Source organism: Morone saxatilis, unplaced genomic scaffold (genome assembly GCF_004916995.1).
Source record: "Morone saxatilis isolate NCDOM2014 unplaced genomic scaffold, NCSU_SB_2.0 Contig12, whole genome shotgun sequence".
NCBI classification, from domain to species: domain Eukaryota; kingdom Metazoa; phylum Chordata; class Actinopteri; family Moronidae; genus Morone; species Morone saxatilis.
In genome coordinates this window covers 5,731,541-5,748,662 of record NW_023339674.1, presented here as the reverse complement: position 1 = coordinate 5,748,662, position 17,122 = coordinate 5,731,541, and the positions used below count along the sequence as shown (strand labels likewise).

The window sequence follows — 17,122 nt, the reverse complement described above, 5'->3', positions numbered from 1 at the left end:
CCAGCAGCTTAGCTTAGCATAAAGACCGAAAACAGCTGGCCTGACTGTCCAAAAAAACTGCCTACCAGCATCTTTAAAGCTCAGTAATCACATTATATTTTGTTTGTTTAATTTGCACAAAAACAGGTTTTACAGGGCAAGCTACACTAACCCGATGCTGGCTGTAACTTTATATATAGCATGCAGACATTAGAGTGATATCAATCTTCTCATCCAACTCGCAGCACGAAACTAAAAGGGGATATTTCCCAAAATGTCAAACTAGGACCAAACACAGTGGTTGGTTTCAGTTCAAATGGCATGTTTTGGCTTCTGTCTTGATTTAGATTAGCGTCGGTCAGGCCAAAGTGCCTCCTCACCCTCGGAGCGTAGACCCAGCCGAGGAGAATGACGCCGACGATGAAGGAGAGATCTGGTACAACCCGATCCCCGAGGATGAGGAACCGGAGACGTCACAGCGACCCTCCGTTCGGTTGTTGGTTCCCCCTCGAGCAGAGCCCCAGAGGAGGCCCAGCAGGGGAGGGGATGTGGGTCATGGTGGCAGGAACCCGGGGAGCAGCGGTGGTGCCGGGCCGGAGGCGCTCGGGGAAAGCCTCGGTGGAGGCGGCGGTTCAGGAGATGGGAGTCAGGGGAATGCTGTACATTCCACAGAGGCAATACATCTGCACAGACAGATGCTCGCGTGCAAACCTCAGGAGGAGGGTGGGCCTTCCACCAGCAAAGCCACAGGTAAGGCAGAAATAGACACATACACACCTCCTCTCATTCTTACTGTACTTCCCTTTCAGCTTTTCCCGACTTCATTCAGTCTTTCCCTCACATTTCTTTGGGCAGATGCTCGAGGGCCAATTATTGTCTCTCGTTTTATCTCTCAGCCAGTCACCCTCGGCAAATTTTTGCAGTTGTGCACACCTTGAGCACTAATTACAGCTATTGTTGAAAATGTTCCCAATCAAAGGATCAACAGACTTATTTAGCTGCAAGTAATTCCTGGCTTACTCTTGTTCTACTCAGAAATATATAAAGTATTTTAAGTCTGACGTTTAAGAAGATATAGCCCCAAAAATACAGTTTTGAAATCCCAAATTCCTCTTAAAATATGTAACAAATGTAGCCTAGCTTAGTTATTTCTTGTTCTGTTTGATAGGAGCAGACAGGAGCTGTGGCTGTCTAATCATATCACTCCATATCAGTGCCCCTCATTAGTTAAACTCAGACAGACACTAGCCAGGAGGAATTCAGAGCTGGCATTCCTCAGAGGAAAGAATATCCATTTTACTTGTGATTGCAACTTGTTGTGGTTCTTCAAGTTTTTTAGAATAAATGTCTAACCTTGAAAGCTTGCTCATTAAAACTGAACTTATCTTTTGTGCGGACGCAAAAAAGTGATTTACGACCTGCAGGGTTTGAGCAGTAATACTGTAAATGAATTTAAGTGCTCTCTCCACACTTTCTTATTTACTTGTGTGCTTGGAAATTGTTGACAACTCTGGTCTACAGCGACGGCATAATGATGACAGCCAGCACACGGCTCCCCGTCTCTTAATAAGCCCAGTCTGTTTTTTCTAACTTCCGACTTTTTGTTCTCTCTGATGTGGCAACATGGTAGTTTCAACCAATTGGCACATCTTGAGCTGAGCCTATAATTACAACTTTTGACAACACTTTTCTGTGGCACGCAACAGCCATTTCTAGTTGTAGGAGCACAAAGCAAGGCAGAATAGTTTTGGTACGCTGAGCGAAATCTAATACTTAAGCTTTAGTGTTCACAGCCACAGTTTTACTGCAGGAATGGAGGCTTGAAATGAGCTCAAAAATAACCTTTTCACCCTGAAATACTACAGTTCATTCAGGTCATTCAGACCAGTTCTTATAAATGACAAAATATACTGTAGTCCCCAGTTCTTTCATGTTTTGTCAGTGCATATAAAGAAACTGTTTGTCTGGCAGTGGAACATCTTAACTTCTTGAGGTGTTGCATTATCTCCCAAAATAAATCTGTCTGTGACAAGGACACAGGTTTAATTGGTGGCTGATAAAGTCCCTGATCCTCATTGACTGGCGTCACTCTGGCAACTCCTGGCTCTCCCTGGCATCACGTGTGGCTCAGCAAAACTCTGAGACTTTCCCTGTAGGATTAGGATTAAACCAGTCCCGAATGAGTCTCTGTGTACTGGCCCAGGAAAGACACTAATCGTGGCTCACAGAGCTAATTAAATTTAGGTTATTTCTGCCTGCACCTTTTGATGGGTTTCAGACTTATTTTGGAGTCCAGATGAAATGTTCTGGTGTCATTAGGGCAGTTCATGCTGGGTAAGCAGATGAGTGGACATATTTGGAAGCTGGAGTTGCTCGTTCAGCAGTTTCAACAGAGAACAAATCTTGCTCTGAGCTTCTGTGAACAGAAAGGCTCTTTTAATTTTCCCTGAGCCGTCTACTTTTCTTCAAAAGTGATTTATTTTCCATCAGCTCGTTACCATTCAAAGACCTGTGCCTCATTTACATCCTGTAATAAGATTCTGTTTAATGGGAGTTTTTAGCAGCTGTGATATTGTGGGTTTACTGGCGCTCCGACTCGTTGCTGTGAAAATGAGAAGCGGGAGCAGAAGTGTTGTTTTTTTTTTCTTTTCCCTCCTGCTCCGGAACTGCCCCCCTCTCTGCAGCCTGTTGACTTTGCAATTGATTCCTGTGGGTTTGGCGACGCCATCCCACACTTCACTGCAACAAAAAAGAGCAACAAGCTGGGCTACATGTCATCAAAGAGGAAACACTCATTACTGGTTGTTTGTGTGTGTGTTGTGGGCACAGTGGGCACCTTGGTTTCAAATCAGAAGGAATGGTAGGAAGGTAAAATATTATTTCACTGTCTTTTTTCACCTTTAGTTAGAAACCTCTGTGCCTTCAGAATTTGCTGTGTATGTGTCTGTGTGTGTGTTGTGGTTGCTGTTAACTCAGTTTGTATTGGCTGCAGAATGACGCTGCACTCCTCCTTCTCTCACACTGGTTGGGAGGGTTGATGGGCAGCAGTGAAAAGCACAACAGCCTGCTGTGGTTGCTCACTCCATCCTGCATTCAGTGTCCCATCTCTCCATTCAGGTCAAACTGGGCCTGTTTGGGGACATGGATAATTACTAAGCAACCTTTTCTGACACATTTCATATGAAACCTTTTGTGCATTTCCTTCACTTTGATTTGTCAGATAAACTGGATCTGTATGGACACATATACAGCCTGTGAGGTGTCCACCCACACACTGTTAGACAGTTTTATGTATGTCTTAAAAGTGAAATAAGTGCATTTACTATTTTGTTGCACAAATTATCATAAAATATCTGCAGTGGTCGGAAAGTAATTGATCAGAATGCTGCTTTGCCAGGTTCTGGCTTGTGGATAATGACTCCATATGGGAAATAAATCTGTCTGTAGGCCAAAGAAAATAATAATACAACAGTATTGTGCTGTGTTATTGCTTTTTTCATATGACTGAAAGAAGTTGGAAATTGTCAAGAAATGTTTATTCAAAGATCCCCTCCAGACATGTATTTAGACATATATGCAAATAGTTTGCTTGGAACAATAATGTGTGTCTGATATTTCTTTTCTGCAAAAAAAAAAGAGAAAACAAATGAATTAAAATTCCTTAAAAAGACATCTACTAATTGTATCTCATTAAAAAATCCAGAATCTATGAATTTGCAAACCTTGTTCATTTCTAAAGTTTTCCCGATGGAGACAAGATGTCTCCTACTTCCATTAAGTCCATTCTCAGTGTATGTACACTGGTGGCCTCAAGTTTCACACTTGTTTAAGTTGCATACTGGATCAAATCATGTCAAATCAAATCATGCTCGTAGGCCCCCGCCCCTTAGATTTTCAGTGAGCACAGAGAAAGAGAGATTTTGAAGGGCCATACCAGCTGTTTTGCATGTTTTAGCTCATTTACAACCCAGTTTTAGGTTTTGAGTGTATTTTCCTACTTTTCATTGGTTTTCAATCATTGGCCATTGGTTTCAGTTCATGTTAGTATGGTATGAACATGAAAATCAATTAGCAAACTCTTGAAACTGATTTCTATGATGCAACACATCAAGCCTGCATATTTGTTTTAATTACAAGTAATGTTAGCATTATTGTGATGCAGTACAGAATTGGTCTGGACTGCTTCACCATACAACAGTAATGCAAGTTGATGTTCATTGAGATGGATTACACAGCTCAAGTTTCAGAGTGTTTTAGTCTTTTCATTGGTTTTCACAGAGTAAAGCATTGACCACAATACAGTAACTGTGCAGAACAGCAAGATAGAATGCACCCAAAATAAATAAAATAAAATAAATTTTGTAAAATATATATGATTTATGGTTTAAAAGACAAAACATGCAAAAACGCTGATATAGTCATCCACCAACAATAGCAGAATAGGAAATGTTGTACCAAACTAAACCTTACAAAACACGTTTGTTGGTTGTAACATCATTGTTACCACCATAATGTGCCGTATCTTTACCGCATCTACTGTTTGTGTGTTTAGAATACCACTTCATGGGTTGCCTCACCACTTTTTCGTAAATGTACCCATGCCTCCTTGGGAATAATGGCCTTTGAAGCTTTAACAAAGTCTTTAATTACAAAAAACGACGAGTTCAGCCAGTGTTGAACTCCACTATTTTTAGCCCCATCTTTTGTGTCTTCAATTTCAGATTCTTCATAAATATGAGCCCACACAGACTCCACTTTATCTGCAGGTCTAAAAATGTGACAAGCCTTTCGTTGATTGAGCATGAATAAGAGCGTCTGCTGAATTAATAAAGCAGTGCAGATGTCGATGACTCTCTGTGACTATAGCTTGCTTCTGTTCGGCTGGCTGGTTCTTTTTCCCTCACCGGATACACTCCAGACTCCTCGTGTGCTGCCTATTGACTGACTTTTTGTCCATCTGAATGCTCTATTTGTATGGAGAATAATGATTGATGGACTTTGGGGGTGGTGAGCATGGAGTGTTCCCAATCTCTTGTTCCCTTTAGCGCCTGTTTGGGGAATCTGACTTGGCCAGCGCTCAGAATGGGATCAGAGCTATTTCTGTGGGTTGTTTTGGTCACGCTGGCTGCTGCGTTTGAGAATTGGCCTGGGCTGCTAAAGTTACATGAGAGTTCAAGCCTCTGAGTTGAAACCTGGAATCTAATCTCGGCTGACGATTGCACGGTTGGGTCTGGAGGAAGTCAACATCTCAGAGGAGCAACATTGTGAGAGCAGCACTTCAAAACCAGAGCAAATTCCTTAGCTTGGCGCTAGATGTGAAGTTCGGGTCACATAGTTTTCTCATGGCTCTCTCTTTCTGGTCTGTTCTTCATTTTATCACCAGATGAGCAGCTGTAGAAAACTGTTCTGGTCTCTGTTTTGATGAGTAAAGACTTTTATCTGTGTGCACTAATGCATAATCCTTGGTCATGCATGCATTGCTGGTCATAATAGTGTCTGTAGTTTAGCTGTTGGTTTATCTGATCTTGACCATGTGTTTGATGATAAGTTGTCCAAGAGGGTTTATAACCCCCAAAGCACTATTAGTTAGGGCTGCATCGAACAGCTCTTTTCATTATTAAATAGTAAAATAGTAGTAAAACATGCCCACAAAGATTTTCCAGAGCTCAAGATGATGTATTTATGTAGCCTGTTATGTTCCATTAGCAGTCCACAACCAAAAGATATTCAAGTTACATTTTGAAAAGCAGCAAATCCTCACATTTAAGGAGCTGGAACCAGCAATGGCATAGTTTCCCCTCGGAAATGATTTAGCAGAGGCGGTCAGCGTAGTTGGTAGTAAATGATCACAGCCGCCGATGATACTCGTCCAACTGGTCAGTACGAACGTTAAATGAGAGCACATCAAAGTCTGTTTATAGCTGTGGTTGTACATCGATCCTTCGTTTGAAAGAAAAAAGATTATTGTGAGTCAGACGGTTTTATAGGAGTGCAGTACTAAATAGGTGGAGCGTTCTTTTAGACTAACTTTATCTCAGTGCAGGCGCCACTGGGTGAAATGTGTGTCCAGCTAGTTATTATCATATTAATTTCTGTGTCCTGACTTTGACTTGTAAAAACTCAGAAAGTTCCTTCTTTTTCCAACATTGCAAATGCACGATGTGAGAGGTCAATCAATCACTTGCTGGGCTGAATAAAACAGATTTTAATGCAGATTAATTAATTTAATCTTGTTATCAATGTAGTCACTAGATGAAGTTGGCTTCATAGTACCACCGCTCATTTCCCCTCCTTTTCCCTCCTTTTTTAAAAACATTTCCAGTGAATTGTTACAGCTCTAATGTTATTTTATGTCACGGGGTGTCTTTGTGCCATTAACAATAATGAAGTAAGCAATTAATTTTTGGTGATATAATGATATAAATTTATATCAGTAGGGTAGTAATTTGATGTTGTTCCATTGTAACATCAGAGTCATCATATGAAGATTGAGTTTGGTACTGAAAATGTTTTTGGTTGGTTTTCAAGTTAAAATTAGTCCTTTGTCATCACATTGCTGTTAGTGCCTTGTTGTTTGGATCGTGGCGGTGCAGCGAGGCCGGTGTGGCTGCAGGCTGTCTAGAATTAGCAGCCACTCTGTCGGTTGAGTTACAGCAAGAGCAGGAATGCCTGCAGTGGTAGACGAGCTAGGCTACATGAGGGCCGCTTTGGCAGGGGGCCATGTTGTGCTAGTGAGAAGGCCTGCATGCTTGGATATATTAGCAGGGGTTTTGTAACCATTGTAATGAAGCGGCCGGGCTCCCGCGGCCCCTGAAAGGCCTTCCAGCACTGAATGATTTAGAGCCAAAAGGAGAGGAAGCAGTGCAGAGCCTGGCCTCCGTCACCGAGTGAAGAAACTACAGGACAAGTATGCCATTCACTGGTTTATTTACACACCCCCTGTTTGTCAGCACACCCTGCTTTTTACATTTAACACACGCATTTGGCACACATGCTTGTATGGACACACACACACACACACTCAAGTAAAGACAAGTGGTTTTACAGGGGTAATCAGGGACAGCAGATTATTGTCTCCCTTCAAGGCTTATCAGACTGTGCTCAGTGTTTGTCTCTCTCTTTCTCACACAAACACATCCTCACATTGTTGTAGGCCAGGCGCCTAATATTGTTTCATTGGAGGACATTTCACATTGTCAGACTATTGGCTCGAGTGACAATTTGGCTCAAGCTAGAGGATTGTAGAAACATATATCAGGCATATTGGATAATGATCAGGTTGTCCCTCACACACACCCACCTCCTGCACCTGTCTGGTGCCAGCACTGTGAAAAGCCCTTGTCGTAAATTCCTGGGCTTTGTTAAGAGGTGTCAGTGGCCGGGTGCCTCAGGAGGGCTGCAGGGTCAGGGAGGGCATGTGTGTGTATGAGTGTTTATGCATGCATATTTACATGCACTCTCTCTTTGTGTCACAGTAATATGGTGAGTGCATGTGTGTGTTGAAGTGTTGGGGGTGGACACAGTTTCTTGGCTCAGGTGTCACCCTGGAGAAATGCAGACCTTTTTGCCCTTTGACCCAGGGACATGGCCCTGGAGGGTTGGGTGTCAAACCATTGCCCCTGAACCTCAGCTAGTGAGGTGTCACGTTACTCTCCTGGCTGCTGCCACAAGGCCAAAGCCTGCAGAGGACATAGCTGTGATGATGTGTGTGTGTGTGTGTGTGTAGAGCAATAGTCATTAACTTTGTCAGAGGCAGATCTGCTCTCCAGGGCTAGTGGATGTTGCCCCAGTTCATGATGATTATCAAATAAATGGGACAACAGCTGGATCTTACATGTGTGAGAGTATCTGAGAGTATGATATATTTGATATTTCCTGATCTAAAACAGGAAACCTTTGATACTGCAGACTAAATTTCACTTAATTTTTAATTTATTTAATGCTGATGTTTTGATTTTTGAGCAATTTGGCATATTTTGTGAGATGAAAGTATTGGGTTGGCACGAATTTCAAACAATATCCAACCAAAATCACAATATGGTAATGATCTGTGTTCCTCTGTTATGCAATACTAAACTTGCCAAACTCCTTTTATGATTTTCTGATTATAATTTGAGCTCTGAGTCATTAAACTGGACTGCAGAATTTGGATATGAGATCATACCAACATGATAGAATTTCACTGCACCGAGAGCTGATGAATAATAATGTTGGGCTTTCACATTAATAAATAATTACCAGTTTAAACTAGAAATTTAAGTTCTGATCCATTACAGTTTTGTAGCTTATTACATTTTACTCATATCTACATTTTAAGAAATAAAGGAGAACTCTAAAAATGACTTAAACAGTTTTCTGTACAAGGAATTTCACTCCTCGAAACCTTGTTTTAGACCTGACCAGGGTCCTCTGTGTACCCAACCCCTCCCCAGATGTTGTTTGGTGAGTTTGCACCTCCAGTGCCCTCCACCCATGTTCTGCCGTCTCAGAGCGCCTCTGTGTCTATTACTGGCAGGAAGCTGTGACAGGGAAGGCTACTCAGCCAGCGTGGAAAGGAGGCTAAACATGGTTTGGTGAGGAATGTGAGAGAACAGCCGTGTTCATTTGTACATTCACCAGCCAGCTTGCCAGCCTTCCAGTCGACCATCCAGACCTCTGAGTGCCTGGACAAGGGGCGCCTTTGTCCCCCATCTGCCGGCTACACCCTGCCCTGCTCCTGCCCCCCATCTTACCCTTCTCTCCATCCTGTTGCACCTCCTCTGCCTCCCTCTTTTCACTCACGGGCCCTCACCCCAGAATAGCACAGCAGGTCCCCTCTCAAAATAGAGCTGGTGATGTTGGCAGGGTCAAGCTTTCTCTCTTCTTTCTACTTTATCTCTCTCGCTCTCTCTCTGACAGAATCACTCTTTTGTTTCAGAGGTTTATTCAGAGAAAGTGATTAGCTGATAAAAACAACAAAAGCTTTTATATTTGAGATGAGAACTCCAAAATCAATAAAAGTTCATGTCATGAATATATTAAATGTCTAAATAGTTCATCAGCTCCTAGATTTAGTTTCTTGTTTACAATCTAGACCAGGTCTAAAAGCACTCATCAAAAGACCTACTGAAGGTAAATGTGGCCTGCCGTGGCCTTGTGGTCCAGCCTTAATCTTCCATGGATCCATGCAGTGAGGTATTCCCTGTAGTGTAAGTGTAAAAAAGAAAGGTTAGCCAAGGAGGAAATCTCATTAAAAGAGCGATGAATGTAGAAAATAGCTGTTTGCAACAGGCTCAAGCTTTCCGTTGGGTAAGTAGCAGGATGCCCATAATTTGACAAATTCCACTTTAATGACACAAATCGGGGCCGGCTGCGTGCCAACTCTTTTTCTTTCTCTTCTCTTGCCAGATAAATTATTTGGTCATGGAAAATGACTAAAACAAGATGTGAACATAACACATGACAGCCCTTTAATGTTATATGGCAAACTTGTTGGCCAAAAGTCAGATATTTACACATCCCGCTGATAAGGAGTAACATTAGCATTCATTTGGAGAGAGAGCAATGAACATAAAAAAACGCTTAAGTTGCAAAACAGTGAGCTAAAAGACACTAAAAAGTTCTGGGGAACTCTAGAGTCTGCTGATAAATCTCTGTGGGTTTGTCACTATGAGTGACACCTTTCACATAACACATAGTTATCTGATTCATTCTTAACGTAAAATATATTGAATATAGCAGCTTTAGATTAATAGGGCTGCCACAGAAAAGCTTTTGTTGGATAAGCGACCTGTTGAAAAGACGATAAAACCTAAAGCCACGGCTGAGTCCTGTAGACTAAACAATGGTTGTCACTCCCGCGTAGAACTCTAGACCCTAAAATTTCATGTTGTAGACGTCTAGTTAGGCGACAACTGCCTACAAGGTCCAATCCAAATGGATATTTTTCAACTTGAATAATGACTGAGTAACACTAGCTCAGCCCTGAAGCAGTTGGTGTCTCTAGACACACATTTCCCTACTTATAGACCACTGTTTTTCCTGGAGCTGCAGCTAAAGACATTCCACTTCAATTTCCGTGGTGTTTGATTGAATGAAGCCCACTTTAAGCAGAGCAACCTCATGGAAACTCTTTGAGAACAATCAAATTTTTGATATTGGCGGCATTTCAGCAACCTCATTCTTTAAAACTGTAAATTATCTAAATCGCTGTCTAGGTTTACGTATATAGACTGTAACTGTATTATATAGTGCTGAAGTGTTTATGAAGTGCTGCCTGCTGAATGTATCTCTGTCAGTGGATTACTGGGTTGCATGTGAACCTAATCACTTGATGATGTGCCATGAAGGTGTAGTGCTTTTCTGGGAGACTGTAAATTATGGCTCATGCAAACTTTGCCTTTGGTTTTAGTCTTTTCTTTCCCGTCTGTCTTCACTGGACATCTGAACATTACTTGTAATGATGGGAGTAAGGCGGATTGTCTTGTGAAACCAGCGATTACAGTGACTTTAAGAACGTGTGACTGGTGGTACCCATTTGTACTGAGAGTAATCCCACAATTGCTTTCTAAATATTGAATAAGAATTTGGCAGTTAAAAATGTTTAAACTTTTCCACAAAGTGTCAACCAAAGACAAATATAAATTCAAAATGCGTCAGGCTCCCCTTTTTAATCCGTTTTTGTCTTGCCCTGTTATTTCCTCTGTAGATGGTCCTGACCTGCCCAATGCCGTCAGCTCCCCTCCCTCCAGCCCGAACCCGGCCAAGAAGAGCAACTCCATCAACTGGTCCTTCCCAGACAAGATCAAGTCCCCACGCACTGTAAGGAAGATCTCCATGAAAATGAAGAAGCTTCCGGAGCTTAGCCGGAAACTCAGCGTCAAGGGGACCCCGAGTAGCAGTAACAGCAACAATGGAAGTCAGCTAGAGCCTAGAGCCCATTCTCCCCGAAACAACGGGAGTGGGTCGGAGGTGGCCCCCCACTCCTCAGGCCCTCCAAGATTAGCTGCATCTGGGGGTGGGCAGGCCAGCCGGAATGTGATCTCACGTTACCACCTGGACAGCAGTGTGTCCACACAGCACAGCTTCAGCAAGAAGAAAAGTAACGGCAGCTCAAAGTCAGCCAGTAAAGGTGGCTACCTCAGTGATGGTGACTCACCTGAGCTGGTGGCCAAGTCTGGGAAGCACGGCTCTGCGGAGGGGAAGGGAGGGAAAGGCAAGGAGACGGAAGGAGGAGGCGGAAGCTCCAAACTCAATGGCACAGAGCTGGACATTGATGCTTTCAGGCATTACAGCTTCACAGAGCAGCCCAAGTGCAGCCAGTACATCTCCGGACTGATGAGCCTGCACTTTTATGGTGCTGAGGACCTCAAACCTCCACGCGTTGACTCTCGTGACGTCTATTGCGCCATCCAAGTGGACTCAGTTAATAAAGCACGAACCGCTCTCCTCACATGTCGAACTACCTTCCTAGATATGGACCACACCTTCAATATTGAGCTGGAGAACGCCCAGCACCTGAAGCTGGTGGTGTTCAGCTGGGAGCCCACGCCAAGACGCAACCGCGTCTGCTGCCATGGCACAGTGGTTCTGCCGGCGCTCTTCCGGGTGACACGCTGCCACCAGCTGGCGGTGAAGCTGGAGCCTCGAGGCCTGATCTACGTCAAGCTGAGCCTGATGGAGCAGTGGCAAAACTCGCTGGATGGTGGGCCAGATGGTGACAGGGAGCCCCAGGTGTTTGGCGTGGAGGCGTGGCGGGTGGTGGAGAGGGAGAATACAGGACTGGTGGTGCCGCTGCTCATAAGCAAGTGCATCAATGAGATCGAAAAGAGAGGCTGCCAGGTGAGTCTGTGTATGGGTTGACTTTGAGAAATAGAGGTTCTCCTGCTGTTGGCGAGTTAGCCAGGTGACACTGGCAAAGTATATGATGATCTTTTTTCATACTAATACTCTAAAACCCAGTTTACAATTATATAAAGCAGAAAAGCAACAAACCCTCATATTTGAGAAGCTGCTATAAGGAAATATTTAGAATGTTTTGTCCTTTTATAAATGTCTTCATAAAGGACTCAAATGATTCATTAGTTAATCTGCCAAATTGTTTTCTCAATTTTCAGTTTCTTGATTCTTAAATTAAATCAGTAAAAGTAAAATTAATTGATTTAAATACTTTCCCAAAGCTAAAAATTAAATCTTCAAATATCTTGTATTAGTCCAGAACCCAAAGATATTAAGTTTACAATGAAATAAAACAGATAAAAGGAACAAATGAAGCAGTTTTTCTTGAAACAAACAATTCATTGATTATAGAAATAGTTGCCAATTACCTTTCTATGGTCTCTATGAGATACATATATATATTTGGGGTCACATATATACACAGTACATGTGGATGGAAACCATTCAAATCCTATTATGTCAATGGAAAACAGATGGGGATTCATTTGAAAAGAAGGCTGGTAGGATACAATTATATAATGCGTTTTGAGTGAATGTGAGAATAGGGAGAGAAAATAATCCCACATTCATAGCATCCTTATAGCTCAGTATGCCGTGAGAGGAGTGCTCGCCCTGCAGCCAGTTATAATACTGGATGACTGGCATGAGCAGAATGGATAGAAGAGATGTACCGCACTTCATGATGTCTCTGAGCCTTCCTGGGGCGACTGGCTCTTTTATTCAGACTCTGAGTTAAGAGACTGATGTGGTGGCGACGATGGTGGAGTGGATCATGTGATCATCTCTTGTTTTGTCCCCCCCTCCACATTTCATGTGCTCTTTGAAGCCCAGAGAGGAGAGAGAGAGAGAGGCGGCGGAGTTTCTCCTAATTAGAGCTGAGACAGCGGCAGTAAAAGTGTCTGGCCACTGTTCCTGACTGATCACTCTAGGGGGGCATGCCAGGGGCAGCGGGTGCCTGGGGCCAACAGACAAACATTAGGCCTCTCCAAGGAGCCTGTCTGTCAAATCAGACCCCACCCATGGCCACTTGTGGAGCATGCCGGGCTTTCAACAGTAGTAACAGCAAACCTTTGTTTGAGTTTGTGATTTCAAAGGGAGCAAATTAAATGATTCCCTGACGTCAAATTAAAAGTTTCATAAACATTTTTCTTGTTAGCAGATAATGAGTCATAGTTCTGAAAGACTTCATTGTTTTTATTATCTGTTAATCTTTTGATATGTTAGTTGATTATTTATTTAGTTGATTGAACATTTTAGAGACCAAACCATAAAATCATTTGGTCTATAAAATGTCAGAAAATAGTGAAAACAGTTTTCAAGAAGCCCAAGGTGATATATTTAGATTTATTAGTATTTTTTAATTAATATGTTGATTATTTTTTCCTTTATTTGCGTAATCTTTTGGTCAATAAAAAGAAAATCCTGTCCCCAGAGCCCATTATGATGGTTAACTTACAGTAATATATAAGATGGAGGAAGACAGCAATTTATCACTTTGAGATGGTGGAGCCAGAGATTGTTTGGCATTTTTCATTGATAGATGATGAACTGACTATCAAACTTGTTGATTAATATAGCAAGCAATAAACTGATGAATCAACTAATCATTTCAACAGTAAGTTAGATTCTGAAGTGCAGCGTCGTCACTGAGCAAATAAAATAACGTGAGTTGTCAGCTGAATCATACTCACATTTCCCCTTGGGGATTCTGTAGAAGTTTTATCAGATCTACACTGATAAATCTTATTTTTGCTAGATACATATACTCTGTGTTGTAGATGCACTTCCCAGATGTGTGGCTGCTGGTGCCTCAGGTCACTAATCTTTGGCTGTCACTCTGGAGAAGCTGTCTAGACTGCACTGACCAAACTCACCTGACTGCCTTCTTCACAGGCCAGCTATAGCTCTCACTTAACCATCAGTTTTCATCCAGTTAGCTCAGATTTCTTCTGTTTATGCAATTCACTCTGCTATGTCTGGCCATATTGTGATTCCTATCTGTTTCCGTCTCTCTTCGTCTGCAGTGTTTCTCCTTCTGTCTTTGTTTTTGACGCCGTTTGTCTCCCATCCCTTGCTCTGTTTCTTCTGATCGCACTCTCCCCACTTGTTTTTGCTGCCTTCTTTCATTACAGAGATTCAGAGTAGACTTTGCACAGGGTATCAGTCTGAGATCAAGTGTAAGGGCTCCCCTAGGTTGCAGGCAGACGAGGGCTAGGACGGGGTTGACACCAGATCCCAGAGGAATTCGCAGGTTATGTCACTAAAGCACGCAAGGCCAGACGTGTAGCGGTGTGCCTTTACAAATGATTATGTGGATGTTTGATGGAGACTCTTTTTTTTCCAGAGTCTCTTAGAAATGAATGTCCTAAGGGCTTCTCCGAGCTTTTAAGGCGGAGGATGATTGTGGGTGTTCTGAAAAGACTGCAGACAATGTCTATGTCAGAGACTGGAGTTATGTTTGTGAGCACTCTGTACCCATTAAAACGAGACCTTTTTTTAAGGGATCTGTCCCAGAAACCTACATATTACCATACATGGCAGTGAAATATGCACACAGATGTTGTGACATGTTATGAATGGCTATACAGATGCACCATTTTAGACAGACTTCTTAGCATGGCATTGGTAAAGGTTTAAGTTTTGACTTTGGCTTCCAGACTAAAGCCCCCTTTTCAGACATCATCATGTGTCTGTTAAAGTATTGGCTTTTTGGGCTTTCAAACATAGGTCTCTGTTACATAAATGTTCTATAATGGCTCTTTAAAACAAGACAGGGCTGTTAGGAATAGAGCTGCAGCAGTATTTGTGTTATTTGTGGGATCTGGCACACAAGTAAGACTGGTAGCTCTGCTGAAAAACAGCTGTAAGCTGAAGACTTCTTGAAGATTTTTTTTCAGCGATGGATTGTGAATTATTAATCAAATATCTTGCAGCTGAAGACTTAATGACCATAAACACGAGGGACGCTTGATTCTGCTTCTCAGTAGTGGATCCCTTAATAACTTTTCTCATTAATTTTATAGTCTGTTAGGTAAATGATAAAATTCAGCTTTTTATAGTGCAGTTCAACCGCACTAAAGCATCGTTAAAAATTACAAGATGTTAAGTCGTGACTCCTCTTTAATTCCTACTGCCTTACATGCAGAGACTTCCTATGGGTATTCATAGTGTGAGCATTTGAAAGCTAAAGTTAAACTGCGTTTTGTTTTGTTTTTTTGGAAAGTGTTTTTCCTCTTTGTTCGGCAATGTGAGGGGCAAAGAAAATCTCTTGGACACCTTAAAATTTGATCATTCTGAGTATTTAATTGTGGTTTATTGAGCTGATTTTACTTTCTTTGTACATAAGAAAATGGAAGTTTCTTACTGTGTTCCTTAAGAAGAAGGCATATGTGTATCTAACCCATCTCTACGTATTAACCCATGGGCCTTTCTGCTAATGTGAAAGGTTATGGTTAGATGTTATGGAAATGTCTATCCTAATGAGAGTGACCTTGATAGAAAAGTGATCAGGGGGCCATCATATTTATGTATCAGCATCTCATTTGTCAGGATTTGTTGGATTTTTTTGTTTAGTGGTGATAATTAACTGAACATCTTTGGGTTTTGAAATGCTGCTTGGACGAAACTAGACATCTGAAAATGTCACCTTGAGCTTTAGGGAATTGTGATGGACATTTTTCAACATTTCTATTCATCATTTTTTTGAATTTTTTTAATTTAAGAGCAGCACTATACAATTATTTTGTTTGTGTAGTCATGCACACAGGTTTTGCGTACATGCATGTCAGCTCTCCTGTGATATATTTTTGTACGTATGTGGAGAATCGTGAAGATGAGAACAGATCATTTCCCTGTTATTAAAAGTTGAGTCATATAGGAAGTAAACAACTTGGTGGACTGACTCTGGTGGAACACTTAAGAGCATTAATGCGATCAAATGCACTTTTCTTTCTTTCCTTTCTTGTTCTTTGATGTTTCTATAAAGTCTTTAAGCTAATCCCAGACCCCCCCCCAAAAAAAACTGATCCAATCACTGGTTCTGCAGTTACTTAGCATCCACATTCCTGTCGAGGGAACTCGTTTGGTTTAGTGGTCATTGTGTCTGCTTTATTCTACATATAGGTCTTGGCTGGTGCTGCCTGTTGTGTTGCCCGGGAGTCACAGGGCATAAGAGCAAGCCCTCTTTTTGCTAACAGCTGTTCCCCGCCTGCGCTCGGCTCTCCCCCGAAGAGAGACTCTTTTTTTTTTTTCCTGAATGGACTTGTTGTTCATTGTGCCCAGTGACTTCTGTTTACTCTCACACAAAGCCAAATCCCTGCCTAATCTGTCCTCCTCTCTCCCTCTCGTGTGAGGTTTAGAAAACACTGCTCAACTCGACGACGAGAGCTCACAAATAGTTGGTCTGGTGGGGAGACATTATAGTGCTCCTACGCTGGAGCCCGAAAAGGCCGGCAGTGTGTGTGTGTGTGTGTGTGTGTACAAATGTGTGTATTTGTGTTTGTGTGGAACCGGACCCGACCCGCCATTCACAGCCCACTGACTTAACACGTTACCAGGGCAACCACACCAGTTGGTCTGCTATGCCACATACCAGACAGACACATGTAGGAGAAATTATGGTATGTCTGTGGCCAGGACTAATCCCAACATAACAAGGAGACCATTGGTGCCAAGTTTCAACTATCAGATGTCTCGAGGAAATTGTTAAGAGTTCCTTTAGGTCACACTCTGGAGGCTTAGGTAAAGAAACATTAAAGGTTTATTGCGTAGTCCTTCCATTTTTTAATGCTGTGCTGTCAGCTGGGTTTTTAGAAGAGGTCAGTGTTTATCCATTCAGTCATATGGACGTGACATTTTTATCACACTTCGGAGAGTAGTTTGACCAAACCCCAAGCACATTTCTCTTTGTTCGCTTTCAAATAAGCCAAGAAAATATGCTCGCAGATGTATTAAAAATGACGCCACATGCTACCTTTAAAAAATGATGCACAGCAGTGTATTAAAGTCAGACTGTATATCTTCTGAAAGAAGAAATAACCAAATATTCATATTATATTTTCCCACTACATCCTTCTTGACTGCTTCTTGTAGCTTATGGTGGCTACTATTAGCTAATGTTTGGATAGCTGTGTGACGGACACTGTTATTTTTAATACTTAGCATTGCTAATACTATTAGCACTATCCTGTAACTGACTGGTGTTCAA

The 17,122-nt window shown here is 42.1% G+C and overlaps 1 protein-coding gene across 1 annotated transcript in view; it reads left to right on the top strand.

Annotated features, from left to right (window-relative positions):
- syde2 (synapse defective 1, Rho GTPase, homolog 2 (C. elegans)) overlaps positions 1-17,122 on the top strand; it is a gene marked incomplete in the record, with an annotated part of 47,025 nt that overhangs the window by 11,364 nt on the left and 18,539 nt on the right. The window contains 2 exon segments of the mRNA XM_035652910.1: positions 327-729; positions 10,667-11,799. Coding sequence (XP_035508803.1) covers positions 327-729; positions 10,667-11,799 — 1,536 coding nt within the window.